The sequence below is a fragment of the Sinocyclocheilus rhinocerous genome, unplaced genomic scaffold, assembly GCF_001515625.1.
Source record: "Sinocyclocheilus rhinocerous isolate Xijiao unplaced genomic scaffold, SAMN03320098_v1.1 scaffold1464, whole genome shotgun sequence".
Classification (NCBI taxonomy): Eukaryota; Metazoa; Chordata; class Actinopteri; order Cypriniformes; family Cyprinidae; genus Sinocyclocheilus; species Sinocyclocheilus rhinocerous.
The window spans coordinates 266,532-287,773 of NW_015643188.1; the positions used below are offsets into that span (position 1 = coordinate 266,532).

The 21,242-nt window shown below is 34.8% G+C and overlaps 1 protein-coding gene across 2 annotated transcripts in view; it reads left to right on the plus strand.

The window, feature by feature from the left end:
* Positions 1-20,634, plus strand: part of tgfbr1b (transforming growth factor, beta receptor 1 b) — a 54,905-nt gene extending 34,271 nt beyond the window's left edge. For both annotated transcript variants that reach the window (XM_016574607.1, XM_016574608.1), the window contains exons 3-9: positions 1,500-1,736; positions 6,193-6,423; positions 7,041-7,208; positions 11,727-11,883; positions 14,706-14,830; positions 15,024-15,154; positions 19,307-20,634. In XM_016574607.1, coding sequence (XP_016430093.1) covers positions 1,500-1,736; positions 6,193-6,423; positions 7,041-7,208; positions 11,727-11,883; positions 14,706-14,830; positions 15,024-15,154; positions 19,307-19,432 — 1,175 coding nt within the window. In that variant the 3' untranslated portion in view covers positions 19,433-20,634. The remainder of the gene's footprint in view (positions 1-1,499; positions 1,737-6,192; positions 6,424-7,040; positions 7,209-11,726; positions 11,884-14,705; positions 14,831-15,023; positions 15,155-19,306) is intronic.
* Positions 20,635-21,242: the final 608 nt, after the last annotated feature.

Consider the following 21,242-nt stretch of genomic DNA (forward strand, 5'->3'; position numbering starts at 1 on the left):
GTTTTCCTCATTCCTCATGCGTTCCTCATGTTTTTCTCTCATGTTTTTCCCTCGTTTTCCTCATGTTTCACTCATGTTTTCCTCATTCCTCATGTTTTTCTCACATATTTTTCTCTCATGTTTTCCTCTCATGTTTTCCTCTCGTTTTCCTCATGTTTTTCTCTCATGTTTTCCTCATTCCTCATGTTCTCATTTTCCTCATGTTTTCCTCATTCTTCACGCGTTCCTCATGTTTTTCTCTCGTTTTCCTCTCATGTTTTCCTCATGTTTTTCTCTCATGTTTTCCTCATGTTTTTCCCTCGTTTTCCTCATGTTTCACTCATGTTTTCCTCATTCCTCGTGTTTTCCTCATGTTTTTCTCTCATGTTTTCCTCATGTTTTCCTGATGCATTCCTCATGTTTTTCTCATGCATTCCTCATGTTTTCCTCATGTTTTCCTCTCATGTTTTCCTCATGTTTTTCTCTCATGTTTTCCTCATGCATTCCTCATGTTTTTCTCATGCATTCCTCATGTTTTTCTCATGTTTTCCTCATTCCTCATGCTTTCCTCATGTTTTTCTCTCATTTTTTCCTCATGCTTTCCTCATGTTTTTCTCTCATTTTTCTCTCGTTTTCCTCATGTTTTCCTCATGCATTCCTCATGTTTTCTTCATGTTTTCCTCATGTTTTCTTCATGTATTCCTCATGTTTTCCTCATGTTTTCTTCATGTTTTTCTCTCGTTTTCCTCATGTTTTTCTCTCGTTTTTCTCTCGTTTTCCTCATGCATTCCTCATGCATTCCTCATGTTTTCCTCATGCATTCCTCATGTTTTCCTCGTGTATTCCTCATGTTTTCCTCATTCCTCATGCTTTCCTCAAGTTTTTCTCTCATGTTTTCCTCATGTTTTCTTCATGTTTTTCTCTCGTTTTCCTCATGTTTTCCTCATGTATTCCTCATGTTTTCTTCATGTTTTCCTCATGTTTTCTTCATTTTTTTCTCTCGTTTTCCTCATGTTTTTCTCTCGTTTTCCTCATGTATTCCTCATGTTTTCCTCATGCATTCCTCATGTTTTCCTCATGTTTTTCTCTCATGTTTTCCTCATGTTTTCCTCATTCCTCATGCATTCCTCATGTTTTCATGTTTTTCTCTCATTTTCCTCGTGTTTTCTTCATGTTTTCCTCGTGCATTCCTCATGTTTTCCTCATGTTTTTCTCTCGTTTTCCTCATGCATTCCTCATGTTTTTCTCTCGTTTTCCTCATTCCTCATGCGTTCCTCATGTTTTTCTCTCATGTTTTTCCCTCCTTTTCCTCATGTTTCACTCATGTTTTCCTCATTTCTCATGCGTTCCTCATGTTTTCCTCTCATGTTTTCCTCTCATGTTTTCCTCTCGTTTTCCTCATGTTTTCCTCTCATGTTTTCCTCTCATGTTTTTCCCTCGTTTTCCTCATGTTTCACTCATGTTTTCCTCATTCCTCATGTTTTCCTCATGTTTTCCTCTCATGTTTTCCTCTGATTCAGTGCCGACGCAGAAGCCGCCGGCGTTGGGGCCCGTAGCGTTCGCGGCCCTGATTGCGGGGCCCGTGTGTGTGGTGTGCTTCCTGATGATCACCGTCTTCTACATCTGCCACAGCCGCTCGGTCCTCCACCACCGTGTGCCTAACGAGGAAGACCGGTCCATGGACCACCCCTTCATCACGGTGGGAACCACACTCAAAGACCTGATCTACGACATGACCACATCCGGCTCCGGCTCCGGTAACTCGCACAGAAAACATGCTACTACACATTATTTATATACTGCTATATTACCTATTCATCTTTTTAACATGCTTTTGATGTTTTTTGTTTAACTTTTAGTACTTTTTTAATAAATAATTTAATTAAAAAAAAATAATAATTTTAAGTAATTTTTTTTGCTTTTGTCATTTTTCTTAGTTTAAATTTTTTTTCAATTTTAGTTTTAGAAGTTTTAGTGCTTAAAATTAGAAAAGTCAACAATGTCGATATGCTATTATAGTATTTGTTAATATTTTTTATTAGGTTTTAATTTTTTAGTAATTTTATTTGCATTTATCATTTTTCGTAGTTTTTTATTATTATTTACATTTAGCTTTCACTTAATCAATTTTAGTTTTAGTACTTAGTTATGTATGTTGCCTTGGCAATTAACTAACATGTTAAAATGTTAAAGTTTTTTAATCTAATATTTACCAAACTAAATGGTTTTCATTAACAGTAACAACACCACTGTTGTTGTAGTATCATTGATATATTATTATATTATATTGTATTATATTATATTATATCATATATCATATTTTTAATGATTTATTTTTAATTTATTTGATATTTTCTGCTTTTCATGTTATTTTTAAAGTTGCAGTAATTTAATTGTTTTTTTTTCGTAATTTTTATTAGTTTTTGTTGTTTTTAAATATATCTATATAATTTAAAAAATGAATTAGTTTATTTTAGCACATCAAGTTAAATTAAGTAAAACCATGAAATGTTGCCTAGATGAAATAAAGAAAAAAAAAAATTTTGTGTTTGCGTTTAATTTCAGTTAACATGTATTTAAGTAATGCAGATGTTTTTATTTATTATGTTTTTAGTTTCAGTTAACCATAATTGCCCTGAACATCACAGCTTTTAATGCGCAGGTTGTCATTTTTTTCTTATAGTAATTTAGATATCGTGTCTTTACGCCCATGTCTGACTGACGAGAAACAGGCAGGACTTTCCTGTTATTCTTACTTTATTTACATGCTTTTCACATCATATAATTATGTGTTTGTCTTCCTGAGCATCTGCGCTCTTTGTGTGCGTGTCTGCTTTTCTCTTTGTTGTGTAGTCTGTGGATCTCCTTCTCTTTGTGTGTGTGTGTGTGTTTCACCAGCATCGTCACACAACATCATTAAACACTGGCTGCCAAGGCAAAGTGCTACTTATCTTACTGGCACGTCTTCAAGATGTTAAAGAACAGACTCGTAGTGCTCTCTCGAGCCGCGTATGAGAGACGTAACATCAGTCCGTATCAGACTGCCACACAGACACATGAAGGTCACTCTCACAGATGTCTTGACTGTGTCTGGTGGAGACGCTCAAACATGTTCAGGCAACATGAGAAACCTTCTCAAAGACATGGGTCTTTTCTTTTCTCTGTTTTCCACTCGTAGCATTGAGCCGTGTGTCTGAATCAGTGTTTGCACGCTTTGTGAAGCTGAATCGTGAATGACGTGTTTCTGCATCATGCGACGCATTTCTGAGGGGAACTGAATGCGTGCAGTTATTAACATTATAAATCTAAGAGTTTCTTTTTTCCCCCAACTTAAAGGTAGATATATAACACTATACTTTGTTATATTACCCTTGGCTTTAAATTATCGAGAACTAGTTGACTAGTGTTTCTGATTTTTCTCTCTTCTGACCAATCAGTCTTATTATTTTTTTCCTCTTTCGATTGTCATAAAAACGCTATTATGGATTTTTCAAACAAGAATGCAAAAATGAAATTTTGCCATCATTTACTCACCCTCATGTCGTACCAAACCCATAAGACTTTCTTTCATCTTTGAAACAAACATACATTTTTTTAATATTCTCTCCCATACAGCAAAAAAATATTTTCAAATATATTTCAAAATATACAAAAAAATGGCCAATAAAATATTTGCTAATATACAGTATGTTTCAAAATATATTTTCTACCAATACATTTTTGGTAATTTTTTTGTATACATTTGAAATAATATTAACAAAAAAAAAAATGTTGAGCTATATATTTCAATCCAAGAAAATACGTTCATGTGTCACATTTGAAGAAAAACTTTGTTGTCTATAAAATGTAGGAACATATAGCATATTTGAGTAAAACTTAATATACATGTATAGAGAGACAGAGAGAGATAAATGGTTCTGAATCGTGAACAACTTTCAGTGGAATAACAGAAATCTCTCAGGTTTCATTAAAAATATCTTCATTTGTGCTCCAAAGAAAGGTCTGGAACAACATCACAGAGTCACTGATGGCAGAAACTTCAGTCTTTTTAATGGATTGGAGAGACATTTCACTGGCAAAGATGAAAGATTACTTCTATATTTATAATCTAAGAAGGGAACTTTATTGTAATATTGTTTCTAATTTATGATCGAATCCTTCTTATGAATGTGCAGATGTTCAGAATGGATGACGGATCTGAGCTGGAGGCCTTTGGCAGGTTTCAGATTCGCATGACCACAATCGAACACGTTTCTTTAGACAGTGACTGCATGCTTTTAAAAGACGGACTATTTTAACTTCTCAGAAACTAAATGCGGTTCAGAAAGCATGTCTGTAATGAGCGTTTGATCACACAAATGTCATGCTTCACGTTTAAAGAAGGCCTCTTTCTTCCATGCTCTTCCAAAATATTTTTCTTTTCCAATATTCCAAGTATTTTAAAGCTTGGAATAACTAGAAAAATGTATATTCTTTATAAAATAGCCACAGATTTGTAAGATTTCATTAATTGATATGACTTTTTCAGGTCTAGAAATCACACTTCTAAAATGAGGATGCCTCTTATATCCAGGTTTTGATTTTTTAATCTGATTTAAGGCTGAACTCGTTTCAAGTGACCACCGTACTTCTCTAGCTCATTAATCACAGTACATTAAGACAGATGTTTTGCATTACAATTTTTTTTTTTTAAATATTGTTTAAATCTGAATATGATGTATTATTTAAATAGTGTGCAATAATTTGCATAAACTTCTACAACTGAAATCTGAACATTGCATTAAACATTTCAGAAAGTGTTTTTTTAGTATCGTTGAGATACTGTTACAGTTTTTATTAATGTTTTGAAGTAGTTTCTATTATATATTTTCAAGTTTTCATTTGAATTTTGTTGTGTTTTTGTCAGTTTTTTTTAAAATAGGTCTACATGTAGTTTATTCATTTTTGTTATTTTGAGTTGTTCATTATTTTATTAATTATTCACATTTGTTTTAGATTTTTTAATACATCAATTTAAACTAAATGAAAAGTTGTATAACCCTGGATAAAGCCAGGTTCATGATAGATGTTGTTGATATATTAAAGGTTTTTCCAGCGGGATTTTGGATTTCTCCTTTTATCACTCCGTAATCAGAAAATACTGTCAACAGACAGGAACAAAGTCATTGTGAAATGTTAAATAAATCAGTGTGATAGAATTATGATCAAACTTTAGGTATATAGACAGGAATAAAACTGTAAAGTTTGCTGTTTGTAAGAGAAGAAACTCTTTAAAGATATGGATTGTAAATGAAATGGAATTGAAAGACTAAAATAACTCTTTCTGTCAGCAAAATAAAACTCCTCTGCAGATTTAAAACCGCTTGCAAACATGTCAGGTATTCATTCCTGTGTAAACAGATTGTGAAAGTTACCGTGTTCACAGGCTTTACCACGGTTATGTTGTCATGACAACAAAGATTGGATATAACTTATGACACAGACAGGTTGGTCTTTATATACTCGTGGCTGTAAAGAGTTAATCAGCGTTATGTCCGTTCGTTCAGTGTCCCGTCACAGCAGGGTCCTGAGCTTCTATTGGTGAATCTGCTGTAAGCCGGGCTCTGATTGCCTCTCGCTGACCCCCCGCTGCCTCTATGGCTTCCCAGCATTCCTTCACAGAGAACACACTGAGTTCGGCTCCTAATGGCTGCGCTTCTGTTTCTGAAGGGTCCCTGAAGAGCTTTAGTGTAAAGTGACTCACTGTAATGTTACTGAAGCTCTGGATGAGACAGAGAGGTTAAACTGCTGTTGATTTATTACTCCACACTCACACACACACACACACTCACACACACACACATGTTGTGTTTCCATGTTTTATGGGGACTTGATCAAATAAATGCAGCCTTGGTGAGCAGAAGACTCCTCTTTCATGAAACAAAAAAAATGTTACCGAGTCTAAACTTTGAAATGTTAGTGTATATTTGCACAGAAATTTGTAATAATTAATTGTTTCCATTGAAGTTGTCAATTTAAAAAATGCTGCTTAATCAAATTAATCAAACGACCGTTAATGAGATAAATTTATTTATTTTAGTTTCACTCTTCAGAATCAACAAAACAGGTTTTCTTACATTTATTGAGGTGAAATGACACTTTTTGTTCTAGTATCCACTGACTGTGTAAGGTTCTGTCTATGACGAGTGTGTGTGTTTGTCTGCTCTGGTGCAGGTCTCCCTCTGCTGGTGCAGCGGACCATCGCCAGGACCATCATCCTGCAGGACAGCATCGGGAAGGGCCGCTTCGGGGAGGTGTGGAGGGGCAAGTGGAGAGGAGAGGAGGTGGCTGTCAAGATCTTCTCCTCCAGAGAGGAGCGCTCCTGGTTTCGGGAGGCTGAGATCTACCAGACCGTGATGCTGCGGCACGAGAACATCCTCGGCTTCATCGCCGCCGACAACAAAGGTCAGCAGCACTGGTGCATGCTGGGACGAGAGTACGTGTCTTACTGTGACTGCACTCTTTAGCTTTTATTTAATTGCCAAAAGTACAAAGAAAAGTTTCCCAACTTTTTTGGAGTGTGTTGCAGCCTTCGAAATCCAAATTTGTTCATATTTACAAAATACATGTACGTTGGTCAGTGAAAACTTTGGAAATCTTTTCTTTGTACTTTTGAACTTCTCTGGAATTGGGGCTGTAGATATAATCACCATATTTGTAACGAAACTAGCCTAATAAATGACATTGACATTAAATAATAATAATAATAATAAATGACAAGAATGTTCAATAAATGCATCACTTTCAAAATGCATTAAATAAATCTAAAGATTGAGATTTATCGGCCAATAAATCGGTTATCAGCTTTCAAATCTAATAAACTATCAGCCAAAATTTCCGTATCTGTTCATCCCTACGTGATTTTACTGTAATTGCACATCTGTGGGTTTACCTGTAATGGCCAGGAGCAGAATGAATCGGAATCAAGTTCAAATCAGTAAATATGTGTGTGTGTGGTTTGACAGCTGTGTCTTTAGAAGAGAAGGAGTGTCTGTGAGTGTCCTGACTTGTTCTCGTCTCAGATAACGGCACGTGGACGCAGCTGTGGCTGGTATCGGACTATCACGAGCACGGCTCTCTATTCGACTATCTGAACCGCTACACAGTGACGGTGGAGGGCATGATCAAGCTGTCTCTGTCCACAGCCAGCGGCCTGGCGCACCTGCACATGGAGATCGTGGGAACGCAAGGTCTGTGCGTCTCAAACTCATCTGGCTGTTGTTTCCAAATGCTAGGAAACCATCAGTCAACACTCGTGTTTTTGGTCTGAATCAGTTTATAAACATACACAGAGAATGCAGTTCATACAGGGCAGCTCTTCTGTCATATTTTACATTTCTAAATTAAATTTTGTTTTGTTATAAAGGTGTTATATCCTGATTTTAAGAAGATAAAATATCTCATCATCAGAGGCTGAAAGTATTGAAAAGGAAATCTTAAGTAGCTTGATTACAATCTTTTTTTTATTTCTTGAAATTAGGCAGTTTTTTAACTAGTGCTGTCAAACGATTCATCGCATTTTTGTTTACATTATATATGTGTATATTTATTATGTATTTATAAATACACACACATGGATGTATATATTTAAGAAAAATGTTACGTTTATATATCAAATATATTTATATATGATATCATTTATATGAATATAAATATATACATGTAAATATTTTCAAAATATATGCTGTATGAGTGTTTTTATATATACACAGTACACACACATACAGTATATTATGTAAACAAAAACTTTTATTTTGGATGCGATTAATCTTTGGACAGCACTATTTTTAACAAATATTGATGCCATGTAGACCTTCATGACTGTATGTCAAAGTCATTAAAATTCTGAAAAATCTCACATAATTTTACCTTTTATGACATGCCAAGTTTAATTCAAAACTCAATGGTATTCATGATTTAAAAATATATAAAAATATAGATTTAAAAAAATCTTTTTACCTTGAAATTAAAATAAAAAATCTTCAATTCAACCGTTCAGTCTTTTGAACATTTTTGAAAAGTTTTTCAAAACAAATTCAAACCAACTTGAATGTAAGCATTTGGATGGTTAAAGATGTTTTCAAGAATTTATCACATCTTTTTAAACGATATTTTTCCTTTTCATCATCTTTGATCTTTCTCTGTATATAATGACCCGTCTGCCATAGTTTTCTTAAAAGTACCTTGGATTATGAAGCACACAAGTACTCAAAAGTTTGGAGTCAGTTATATTTTAAATACAATGTATCACAGATCGTGGGAACGCAAGGTCTGTGCGTCTCAAACTCATCTGGCTGTTGTTTCCAAATGCTAGGAAACCATCAGTCAACACTCGTGTTTTTGGTCTGAATCAGTTTATAAACATACACAGAGAATGCAGTTCATACAGGGCAGCTCTTCTGTCATATTTTACATTTCTAAATTAAATTTTGTTTTGTTATAAAGGTGTTATATCCTGATTTTAAGAAGATAAAATATCTCATCATCAGAGGCTGAAAGTATTGAAAAGGAAATCTTAAGTAGCTTGATTACAATCTTTTTTTTATTTCTTGAAATTAGGCAGTTTTTTAACTAGTGCTGTCAAACGATTCATCGCATTTTTGTTTACATTATATATGTGTATATTTATTATGTATTTATAAATACACACACATGGATGTATATATTTAAGAAAAATGTTACGTTTATATATCAAATATATTTATATATGATATCATTTATATGAATATAAATATATACATGTAAATATTTTCAAAATATATGCTGTATGAGTGTTTTTATATATACACAGTACACACACATACAGTATATTATGTAAACAAAAACTTTTATTTTGGATGCGATTAATCTTTGGACAGCACTATTTTTAACAAATATTGATGCCATGTAGACCTTCATGACTGTATGTCAAAGTCATTAAAATTCTGAAAAATCTCACATAATTTTACCTTTTATGACATGCCAAGTTTAATTCAAAACTCAATGGTATTCATGATTTAAAAATATATAAAAATATAGATTTAAAAAAATCTTTTTACCTTGAAATTAAAATAAAAAATCTTCAATTCAACCGTTCAGTCTTTTGAACATTTTTGAAAAGTTTTTCAAAACAAATTCAAACCAACTTGAATGTAAGCATTTGGATGGTTAAAGATGTTTTCAAGAATTTATCACATCTTTTTAAACGATATTTTTCCTTTTCATCATCTTTGATCTTTCTCTGTATATAATGACCCGTCTGCCATAGTTTTCTTAAAAGTACCTTGGATTATGAAGCACACAAGTACTCAAAAGTTTGGAGTCAGTTATATTTTAAATACAATGTATCACAGTTTCAACAAAAATATTGTGCAGCACAACTGTTTGTTTGGAGTCAGTTATATTTTAAATACAATGCATCACAGTTTCCACAAAAATATTGTGCAGCACAACTGTTTTCAACATTGATAATAATCAGAAATGTTTGTTGAGCAGCAAATCAGCATATTAGAATGATTTCTGAAGATCATGTGACACTGAAGACTGGAGTAATGATGCTGAAAATACAGCTGCGCATCACAGAAATACATTACAGTTTAACACATATTCACACAGAAAACAGCTGTGCTACACTGTAATAATATTTAAGTTGTAATAATAATGAAAGCAGAATCCTGGCGTCTGTGTGGGATGTTTTCACCTCGTGTTTTAGTTCCAGTGAAACCAAATCAAGCTTCAGCTTTACAGGCCCTGCTCATTCAGCCACCGGTGGAGGCATTTATTTATTTATATGATAATATAAAAATATCACTTTGAGTCACTGTTTGCATCTTAATGTCCAAAACTGAATAATTTTGGCTTGATTTAGTCTTGAGTGGAGTTGATGGGGTTTTGTGAGTAATTCTCATCAGCAGAGTTGTTTGTTGTTAAAGTGAGCTTCATTTACGGCTGCGTCAGCTTTATTACTTTTCTATAATTGAGACGTAACGCCTCATTACACTGTGAGAGTGTCACAATCAAGCTCTGCAGATCAACTCGCTCTGTTGTAGTATTGAAGTTATTATAAAGCTTTCATTTATAGACATGTGATGTGAGAAAGTAATGCATTATAGAGGTGTGTATGATTACTATTGCTTATTGTTAAACCCTGAACATAAGTAGTGAAATTCAGCAGTCACGGTCTGTGCTACAGATATTATTAATATCAAAATCATAAAGTGTGATTACTTTTCCAAGCAATCTGGTTTATTTTCAACTTGTGAAAAAAAGTTTGAGGTTTGTAAGATGTTTAATATGTCTGAAAGAAGTCTCTTCTGCTCACCAATGCATTTATTTGATCAAAAATGCAGAAAAAAAATCATGAAATATTATTAGAATGTAAAACAGCTGTGTTCTATGTGAATATCTGTTAAACTGTAATGTATTTCTGTGATGCGCAGCTGTATTTTCAGCATCATTACTCCAGTCTTCAGTATCACATGATCTTCAGAAATCATTCTAATATGCTGATTTGCTGCTCAACAAACATTTCTGATTATTATCAATATTGAACACAGTTGTGCTGCACAATATTTTTGTGGAAACTGTGATGCATTTTATTTTTCAGGATTCACAGATGAACAGAAAGTTCAAAAGAACAGCATTTATTTGAAATAGAAATCTCTTGTTACATTGTAAATACTGTCACTTTTGATCAATTTAATGTTTCCTTGATTGATTGATTAATTAATTAATTTCTTAATTTCGAGTGTAAAAATTTATTGAAAATTACTTTCTGGAATTTAAATTTTTTAATTATTAAAAAAAAAAGAAACGAATTATACAATCAATCTTGTAACATTTGGATTGTAAATAACCTAAAAACAATCCACAACGCCCTAGCAACCACCTGATGAAGTTGTGCATAGCAACATGCTCCGAGCACCTTAGCAACCGCATCTCAGCCGAGATGATGCAACCCCTCAGACAACATACAAAACTACCAAACTTTGATATAATGGACATCAACCTGAGATAGTCACCACTGATGAGCTATTACTAAATATAATGTAGAATCTTTCATTTTCTGTAAAGCTGCTTTGCAACGATTTGCATCGTGAAAAACGCTATACAAATAAACTTGAATTGAATTGAGCTGCTGTCAGTGTCAGAAATCAATGCAGCTGCACTGCAGACAAACCATCTGCTAGCACAGAGGATCATTGTTTTACCATGTTTTTACTACAGTATATACCATGCAATTGAATTGAGTGTTTACGTGTCACTAAAGGTTCAAAGAGTCTGAAAAAGGCTAAGATCATGGTGCATAACTTTTTTAAACATATACCATGGTGATAACATGATTTTGACATATTAATTTAATATTCAAATGATGCTTTTATTAATCAAGGATGCATTAAATTGATCAAAAGTGACAGTAAAGACATTTATAATGAAAGCAGTGCAACGGTGATGAAACTGACTTGGAACTACCTGTACATTAGAATCCGGTCAGAATCGAGGATTCAGACAGACTACGGTATAAACTCGTATGAAACCTCGTACGTTTACCTTTGTGATGCCTTTGTGTGGAGTCTTGGTGCAACTGACTGTCAGCGGAGGAGCAGGCCTCTCTCAGCTTTCATTTGTGTTTTGAAGGAGTTTTTTAGTGACGTGAGTGTGAAGATCGAGCGATGCTTTATCTGCTGGTTGTTCTGTGAACTCTCTCTGGTCTCTGTGGTGTGTTCCAGGCAAGCCTGCTATCGCTCACAGGGATCTGAAGTCCAAGAACATCCTGGTGAAGAAGAACGGCACGTGCTGCATCGCTGACCTGGGTTTAGCTGTGCGTCACGACTCCGCCACCGACACCATCGACATCGCACCCAACCACAGAGTGGGCACCAAACGGTACGCCTTCGCTCCTCCGACAGTGCTGACTAGTGTAGCTGCAGCGAGATTCAGTCAAGCTTCTTCTCCATCACGAGTTTAGTAGTCCTGCCGAGAGTTTGCTGCGTTTTCATTTAGCTTTCTCTCCTATCAGTAGCTATGTTTCCATCCAATTTATTCGGTAAATGTGTTTCCATCGTAGTTTATGCACATTTTTTGTTATCGAATAAAAAGTTTATCCTACTCAAATCATTTTTAGAATTTATGCTCATCTTGGCGTTTCAATCCAGTGTTTTTTAGATGCGATATTCCAAAATGCACATAAAAATAGGTGGCTGGAAACAGCTACTGGGAAATGTTTACTTCACTATAATTCAAATAAATTCTAATCTAATCGTGACAAACTATATCTATATCATTGGAAAGGTGTAAGACTCCTAAATAGATATTTCACCACTGTTTTACGCGTTACAAATTATGTAGGAAAAGTAATAGAGTGTTTTATGACAAGAGTGCACCTCAAAAAACTACATCATAACAGGAGTTCTGACCTTTGTCACAAAAAGTCTTTCTTTGTTGCCTTTTTCTCAATCACGCTTTAGAAATCATCAGAAATTATATATCAATTTGAAAGCTTAAAATCTCAAAATTCATCTTTTGAAAACCATTTTAAAATCAGACATTGCATTACCATGGAAATGGTACATCAAAATCATATTACAAAATGTTTTTGTTCATGAATTATAAAAATGTAAGTTTGGATCGTGCACTTTCACGTCTGTGTTCAAAGATGGACTGACAGGTGAAGGGTTAAAGAGAACGTGTGACATTTGTGTCATGTTAGCCCACACAAAATACCCATTTATATGGTGCTAACTTTTTATTTATTTTTATTTTATTTGCTGGAGATGTTTTTGCCGGTCTGCAAAACGTGAATTTACAAGTCTTAAAATTTCTTAGGGTCTTAAAATGTCTTAATTTGGACACAAATTAAGGCCATAAAAAAGCCTTAAATCAGACCAGAAAGTGTTCGGTTCATAGATTTAGGGCGTTAAATGTTGCATGCATTGCAATTTATTGCTCTACATTTTTGTTTTGTTTTCTAATACAAATATGTAAACATCCTTAAATTAAAATAGATTTACTGGAGAAGCAAAACGAAGATATGAAGTCTTGCTTTCTGAGAAACTAGAAACTAAAATAAAAAAAAGCCATTAAACTTCAACGTCAGCTACAATAAAAATGAATAGAAACTATATAGACATAAAAAAAACAATAAAACTGACAAACATACACAACAAACTTTTCAAATTAAAGTGAAAAGCAAACATTAAAACTAAATTATTATAAACTATAATAGCATCTCAGTGATACTAAAACACCAGTAATTGGAAGTTGTATTTTCAAACTTTGAAGTGTTGCTAAAGCAACTCATTTTGTAGACATTAGAGAACATATTCATGTCTTGTGTCCTTACATTTTCTTTAATTGCTCTCAGAAATGTCTTAAATTCACTTTCATAAAACCTGCAGAAACCCTGGTTTTAATACGCAGCTTCTAAAGTCTCCATAGCTGAGTGCATTATTAGATTAGAGCAGGTGTCTATAAATCAGTTCAAGAAAGAGAAAGCGCTCCCTGCTTTGATTGCTTTAGTCTCTCAAACGCTCCATCAGACGTGTGTTTGGACGAGCCTCGGTGCTTTCTGAGCTCCTCTGCTAATGTTCATGGCCTGTGTTTCCACACGGTTCGAGTAGAGCTTTCCTGCGGCTCTGAGGAGCTGGATGTGATTCAGTCTCGCTCTGCTTCAGCTCAGATCTGGCTGTCCTCCTGTTCTCAGTGTTTTGGCAGAGCATGCAGACATTTCAGGATTTATCCACTTATCCAGATTAATCTCCTGAACTTGTGTGTGTGCAGATGAGTTTTTTAATGCCTGTACTTCCAGTGATTCTCATCTCATTCACCTCAGAGACGACTGCTTAGACCTGGTTCTGTGTTTGTGATGGTGATTGTTTGGAAGCTTGTGATTTAAAAAAGAAAGAAAGAAAGAAAAGAGAAAAAAAAACAAGCAAAATATTCCACAAATAAATAATAAAAGCATTTTAATGACAGTTTTGAAACATTTCAATAGAATAAATAATAATTTTTTATTTATATTTTTTATTTGTGTACTTGAGCATGTACCGGGGTTATTATCTTATATATATCTTTTATCTTATATTTATAATTGTTTTTTTAATAAAAAAAAAAAATATATATATATTTCAGCTAGTTGCCAAGGCAACATTTATCATTTAAAATGTAAATATTTATATTTAACGTGTTATAATCATATAAAAAAAAAAAAGATAATTACATGACAAAAACACTATAAAAGTAGTAAAGTTTTAAGTAAAATCCAAACAGAAAATGTCAAAATAAAAAAAAAACTCAAAATACTAATAAAAATGTTCTTAATGATACTGAAATAACACTGGTATGCAGTTGTTTTTGAAGTAAAAATATATAATATTGATGATCTAAAGCTACTATTTTAGTATAGATCATTTACATGTTTAAGACATTTTCTGCAGTGTACCTTAAATACAACCAAAATACAAAACACTGACATGTGACAAGTTCAGGCCTCTGTGCTTTTTTTAATTCAGTTTTAATCACATATTGATTTATTTCCATGCCTGTAAACCGACTGGTTTTCCCTTGGTGAAACTGCATTTAGTTCTGGTAATGCTGAATGACAATAAAGTCAACCCTCAGAAGGACCTTGTTTTTGGATCATAGGGGGCATAAATCTCTGGATCGTGATCAAAAATAATAACGCTCTATTCACTTGTGTCCTTCCACAGGTATATGGCTCCAGAAGTGCTTGACGATTCAATAAACATGAAGCACTTTGAGTCTTTCAAGAGGGCAGACATCTATGCCATGGGGCTGGTCTTCTGGGAAATTGCCAGCAGATGTTCTATTGGAGGTATTATTCATATGAAACTAGCTCTACTTTAATAACTGGTTTTTAAATATGTGCATCATGTTTCCCCAGTGTTTCTTTCATTCTCTTTGTCAAGTATTTTAGTGAAGTTTGTCTGCTCTTTTGATCAGCAGCATCATCTGTTGCTTTGAGCTTTAGACTCATCGTACCTTAACTGAAGCATGTTTTTGCGCAGGCATTCATGAGGATTACCAGCTGCCGTACTATGACCTGGTGCAGTCCGACCCGTCGGTGGAGGAGATGAGGAGAGTCGTGTGCGAACAGAAACTACGGCCCAACATCCCAAACAGATGGCAGAGCTGTGAGGTGAGAACACGCAACTTAAAACAGAGGAATGATAACCCAATCTCTGCGTGTATCGGTCTGTGAGGTGACAAGAAAATAAAAAAAAAATTAAAAAAAATAATATATATATATATACGAAGAGTTAATTTGCTAAAACAGATAACTCCATTTTTATTTATTTTCAGAAATCATGTTTTTTTTTTTTATTGTGCGTTCCTAGTAATATCAATCAAACTGCGATTGAGTAATAATAACTTAAACAAATGCAGGTAACTTACAAAATTGAAGTTCATTAAAAGCATGTTTTTTATATATATTAAAAGTTTGTTTTATAGCAAAAGCAGATAACTCCACATTTCACATTTCAGAGTTAAACAAAAACACGTGTTAAATCTTTGTAATCTCCTCAGTAGAGTGCTGTCAAACGATTAATCGCATCCAAAATAAAAGTTTGCTTACATAATATATATGTATGTGTACTGTGTATATTTATTATGTATATATATCATATAAAAAGAAAAATGACTTCTTCCATGACGACAGTAGAAAGTGTATGTATGCGCACTTGTTCTTCTGGTCAAGTCGTCTGGTTCTGGAGAGAACAGGTTTAATTTCTCCTGTAGATCAGTGAAGTTAATGTCATTATGGTGCACACGGCTCTGCTCTCTCCTTCGGTGTAACTGCATCACTGCGGAGAGGTAATGACCGCTGAGACAAACCGCAGGCCTCACAGATCCACCCTCGCTCCTCTTTATTACTGCCGAAGTGACACGACTGGATTCGATTAGATCCGCTGTGAAATCTAATCCGTCTCCAGCGTATGAAAGCTGCCAAACGCTCGGAGAAGTAGAGACGTGTCGCTGCTACTCTCCGTCTTTGTGTCTGCGTCTGTAGCACGTGATTCTGCCGCAGTAGCAGTGATATCTGTGACCCTGGAGCACAAAACCAGCCATAAGGGTCAATTTTTTGAAATTGAGATTTATACATCATCTGAAAGCTGAATAAATAATATTTCCATTGATGTATGGTTTGTTAGGATAGGCCAATATTTGACAATATTTGAAAATCTGGAATCTGAGGGTGCAAAAAAATCAAAATATTGAGAAAATCATCTTTAAAGTTGTCCAAATGAAGTTCTTAGCAATGCATATTACTAATCAAAAATTAAGTTTTTATATATCTACGGTAGGAAATTTACAAAATATCTTCATGGAACATGATCTTAACTTAATATCCTAATGATTTTTGGCATAAAAAAAAAATCTATAATTGTGACCCATACAATGTATTGTTGGCTATTGCTACAAATATACCTGTGCTGCTTAAGACTGCTTTTGTGCTCCAGGGACACATATACTGTCTGGCGTGCCGTGTTTCTGCGTTCGGCTCTCGTTCACAGGTGAGCCTCGACATGCAGACGCCTTGGAGGAGATCTGTGTCTTTGGGACTGTCTTGTTCTCCAGGGCGGTGTAAAACCGGAGATGGTCTCCGCAGATACAGGCTTTAATGAGCTGCTGCTGGAGTCAGAAACTACATGAAGCAAGCCGTTTTAATTCTACATATAATAAAGCTCTAAGCACCATTCAAACAGCATTTAAGTAATGTTTAGGATGTATAGTTTCACGTATTTTCAAAAAACAGAAATCAAAGTTTTGATTATTTGTGACTAGGGTTGCAAAACGGTGGAAAATTTCCAGTAAATTTCGGAACTATTCCAGAAATTTTGGAATCTTTCCAGTATTTTTTTGGAATATTCCAGGGATTTTTGGAAATTTACCGGAAATTTTCCACCCCTTTGCAACCCTATTTGTAACGGTTAAACACCATTCAATCTGCATTTCTGCCATGTTCGGCACAGCACAATTTCACCGGTGAACAAACAGATGCATTTGTCCAAAAACTCCTTAAAATAGTCAGTTGTCATGAAGTACATAAAACAAGTTTTAACTCTACTCTTCAAAGTTTACATGGCATTCAAACAACATTTCTGCAACATTCATCACTGTATATTTGTATCTGCCACCGAACAGATGCAAACAAGAGTCACATTTGTACATGTTACAATGTTATAATTCTGCTTAACGTTTAAACAACATTCACACAGTGTTTCTGCACAGTGTATTTTTCACCTGCGACCTAATAGATACAAACAAGATCCATTTGTCCACAAACTCTTTAAAATAGTCAGCTGTCATAAAGTACATAAAGCAAAGATTTAATTCTACTTATTAACATTTAACATTCAAACAACTTTTAGTAGTCTATTTTCACTTGTCTCCAACTAGATGCAAACAAAACACATTTGTGCAAAAATGTTTCAGTATTGTTAGATGATGTTTATATAAACTACATAAAGAAAAGTTTTAAATGTACTTCTCAGTGGCATATAAACAACTTTTCTGCAACGTTCAGCACTGTATAATTTCACCTGCGACCAAACTGATGCAAACAAATCACGATTGTTCAAAAACTCTTCAGTTTGATGTTTCTCAATTGTCATAAAGTAAGCAAAGTTTTAATTCTGCTTAGTTTTAAACATCATCCCAACATTCAGCAAAGCATATTTTCACCTGCAACCAAAATGATGCAAGCAAGTCACATTTATGTGAAAAAGTGCTGTCAAAGTACATAAAGCAAGCAAGTTTAAATGACTTTCATATTTTCATCTGCCACAAACAGATGCACACAAGAGTCTCTTTCTGCTGTTAATAACCTCTAAATATAAGGCTGTATTGCGGATGAGCTTCAGTATTTAGTGACCGGCTAAATGAACTCAACGCTGCTTGTGTGTCTCTCCAGAAACAGAAATGATCTGATTTGCATTCGGTGGAGTCTTTAACCCTGAGAGCAGAATGTGGGTGTCAGTAATTAATGAAGTCAGTAATAGAGCTGCGATCTCTGCATTCATACACTGCGAACACTGTGCCGAGTGTAAGCGCTCTAGCTCTTTGCTCTGTGTTTGATTCGTATCGGAGTAAAATGCTCCTGCAAGCTTCACTTTATTGAAGAAGAGCGTTTCTGATCGAGTCGTTAGGAGATGATGTGCACATAATGCCAAGAGCGCAATAAACAGATGGCATGAAGCGAAACACTGATTTGACAAGAAACTGCGTGAAAAAAGACTTCCAGGAGCTGTAGTGAATTAAAGATAGGAATTGAACTGCTTGAGATTTGTCCGGACACACTTCAGTGAATGTGTTTCTCGTTAGATAAAAACTGGTGTTCCTTCAGCTACTGCTGAATAGGTTTTATCTGACTTTAGCCGTGTGCACCAGTGTCGTATTGTCTTGTGTTGAAGAGTCCGGTAGTGAGAATGACAGTGATGGAGATTACATCTGTCAGATTTTTGGAACAAAAAGGCTGACTTCTTTGTCCTGCCAAAGTTAATTACACTAATAGCATTTTGTTTATCTTAAATACACACAATTAAATTACTTTTTTTTTTAAATTTTTTTTACACTTTTTGGCTGCTTACCTTTTATTTTTCCTCACGCATCTGATATTTCATTTCAAGTTCTTTGCTGACACTGTTGTCTCCAGTACACTAAATAAAAAAATAAAAAAGAAGTAATTTTATATAATCATATATAGATTCTATTATAGTTTATTTATATATATATATTGAATTGTTTTTTATGTTTTCCATTTTCATTTTAGAGTTTTTTGTTTGTTTTATTCAGTTTATTTGTTTTGACATTTTCATTAGTTGCTGTTTTTTATTTTCTATAAAACTGAAATAGCAAACTATATATGTATATATTTCAAATAATGACTATTTTTATGATTATATCTCAGTTTGACCATTTCTCATAATTTTGAATTTATATCTTACAATGTGACTTTTTCACAATTATAACCTTATTTCATGTAATTGCACATTTTTATAGTTCACAATATGACTTTTTGTAATTGTGACCTCATTATTTTTCATGATGCAACATTATATCTCACAATGTGAATGTATTTTATAATTTTTTTTCATGCGTTTAATTTGAGTTAACTATAATAACTATGATAAACACAAATGTAATTCAGATTTATATGGTGGACTTTCACAGTTGAAGATTGAAAGTCTGGGTTTGGGACAAGAATGAAAGAGTGAAATGTGTGCGTGATGAATGCATGAAGCAGTGTGTGAGGTGTAATGAGTTGCGTGTGCTGTTGTGTGTTCAGGCTCTGCGTGTGATGGCGAAGATCATGAGGGAGTGCTGGTACGCCAGCGGAGCGGCCCGTCTCACAGCCCTGCGCATCAAGAAGACGCTGTCCCAGCTCAGCCAGCAGGAGGGCATCAAGATGTAGAGCATTCCTTTCCCATCGTCACGAGAGGACACAGCACTTTCCCTGACGTTTCCCGCATCCTTGGCCTCGGTCTGAATCGCGCCGGACTCCTCTCTCACACGGAGCATCATGCACGTGCAAGACGGATGCTTTTATTATTTATAAGTGGATCTGAGTTTGGTTTGAGGTTTGACTGTTTCTGTGGGACCTCGTGTTTAATTTCCGCTCATCGCTGCAGCTCTTCAGCTCGGCGCGACTTTAAATACATGTTTTCTGTTTTTGCAAAAACAACTGGACATGACCTCATTCAGTCCTGGCGAACATGCTGCGACATATGCAATACAGATTTACGACTTTATATTTTTACTGCTCTGCTACAATGACTACGATAACAACCATGCCTTCCAAGCCAGGTGTTACCAGAAAGTGCCACTGCTTTGAACCAACTAACCAACCCACCCTCACGGCGCGCTGATCTGCTGGTGCCATCCTTCATTCTCTCTGCCTCTCGTTCTGTGAGGATGAAACAACGATCAGACCTCTTCATGTACAGCTGGAGCTGCGAGAAGGTTGGGAGCGTTACCTAAAGTTGCCCAAACACACACCTAGATCGTTCTCAACATGCATCGAGGTGCAGTCGTATAGAAAATGGATATTTACTAAGCCATGGCGCTTCCAACATTTTGTGGCGACTTTTTCTAACAGAATGTGCAAAACATCAAGGACTGCTTTGAAAGTCTTTCGGGCGAGTCTTAAGGGACCAGTGTGTCGGAGCGGTCTCTGTGTGTGTGTGTGTGTCCAGTACAGACATGTAGCAGCGGTTGTGACGCGCAGTGCTTTATCAGAGCCGATAGCCGCTCGCGAATGAAGAGCGAAACGAGACGGCGTGATTTTCTCAAGGTGTCAGTTTCTGGTGCTTATATAAGCATGCAACTTGAGATTCTTATTTATGTGCATCTGTACGTTTGAGGCTTTTTCAGTCATCTTTATGGTCAGATTAGAGGCCCTGAATGTCGAAGGAATATTCAGAGATGAGTGCAGGTCAAGCTCAGGCCACAGCATTTGCGTTTTAATGTTGATTAGCACAAAACAAACTAAATATAAACAGATAAATAAATGAAAAATTTGAAAAACAACAAAAATCATGGTTACGAATCACACTGAAATTGAGGTAATTTTTGGAGGATTTCAAATATTTAAACATTTTGTAAAAACGCTTACACTACCAGTCAAGATTTTTAATGTTTTTGAAAGAAGTCTCTTCTGCTCAGCAAGCTTGCATTTTTAAAATCCAAAATACAGCAAAGCAGTAATATTATGAAATATTTCTGCTATTTAAAACAGCTGTTTTCTATGTGAATATGTGTTAAACTGTAATTTATTTCTGTGATGCGCAGCTGTATTTTCAGCATCATTACTCCAGTCTTCAGTGTCACATGATCTTCAGAAATCATTCTAATATGCTGATTTGCTGCTCAACAAACATTTCTGATTATTATCAATGTTGAACACTGCTAAAGTAAATTTTTTTCAGGATTCTTTGATGAATAGAAAGATCCAAAGATCAGCATTTATCTGAAATTAAAAGCTTTTGTAACATTATACACTCGACCATTCAAAAACCTGGAGTCAGTATATTTAAATCATTATATATTTATTATTCAATTATGAAATATTATAGAAATGAATACTTTTTAGTTAGCAAGGATGCATTAAATTGATCAAAATTGATGATAAAGACATTTATAATGTTACGAAGGATTTCTATTTCAGATAAATGCTGTTCTTCTGAACTAACTATTCATCAAAGAAACCTGAAAAAATTATACTC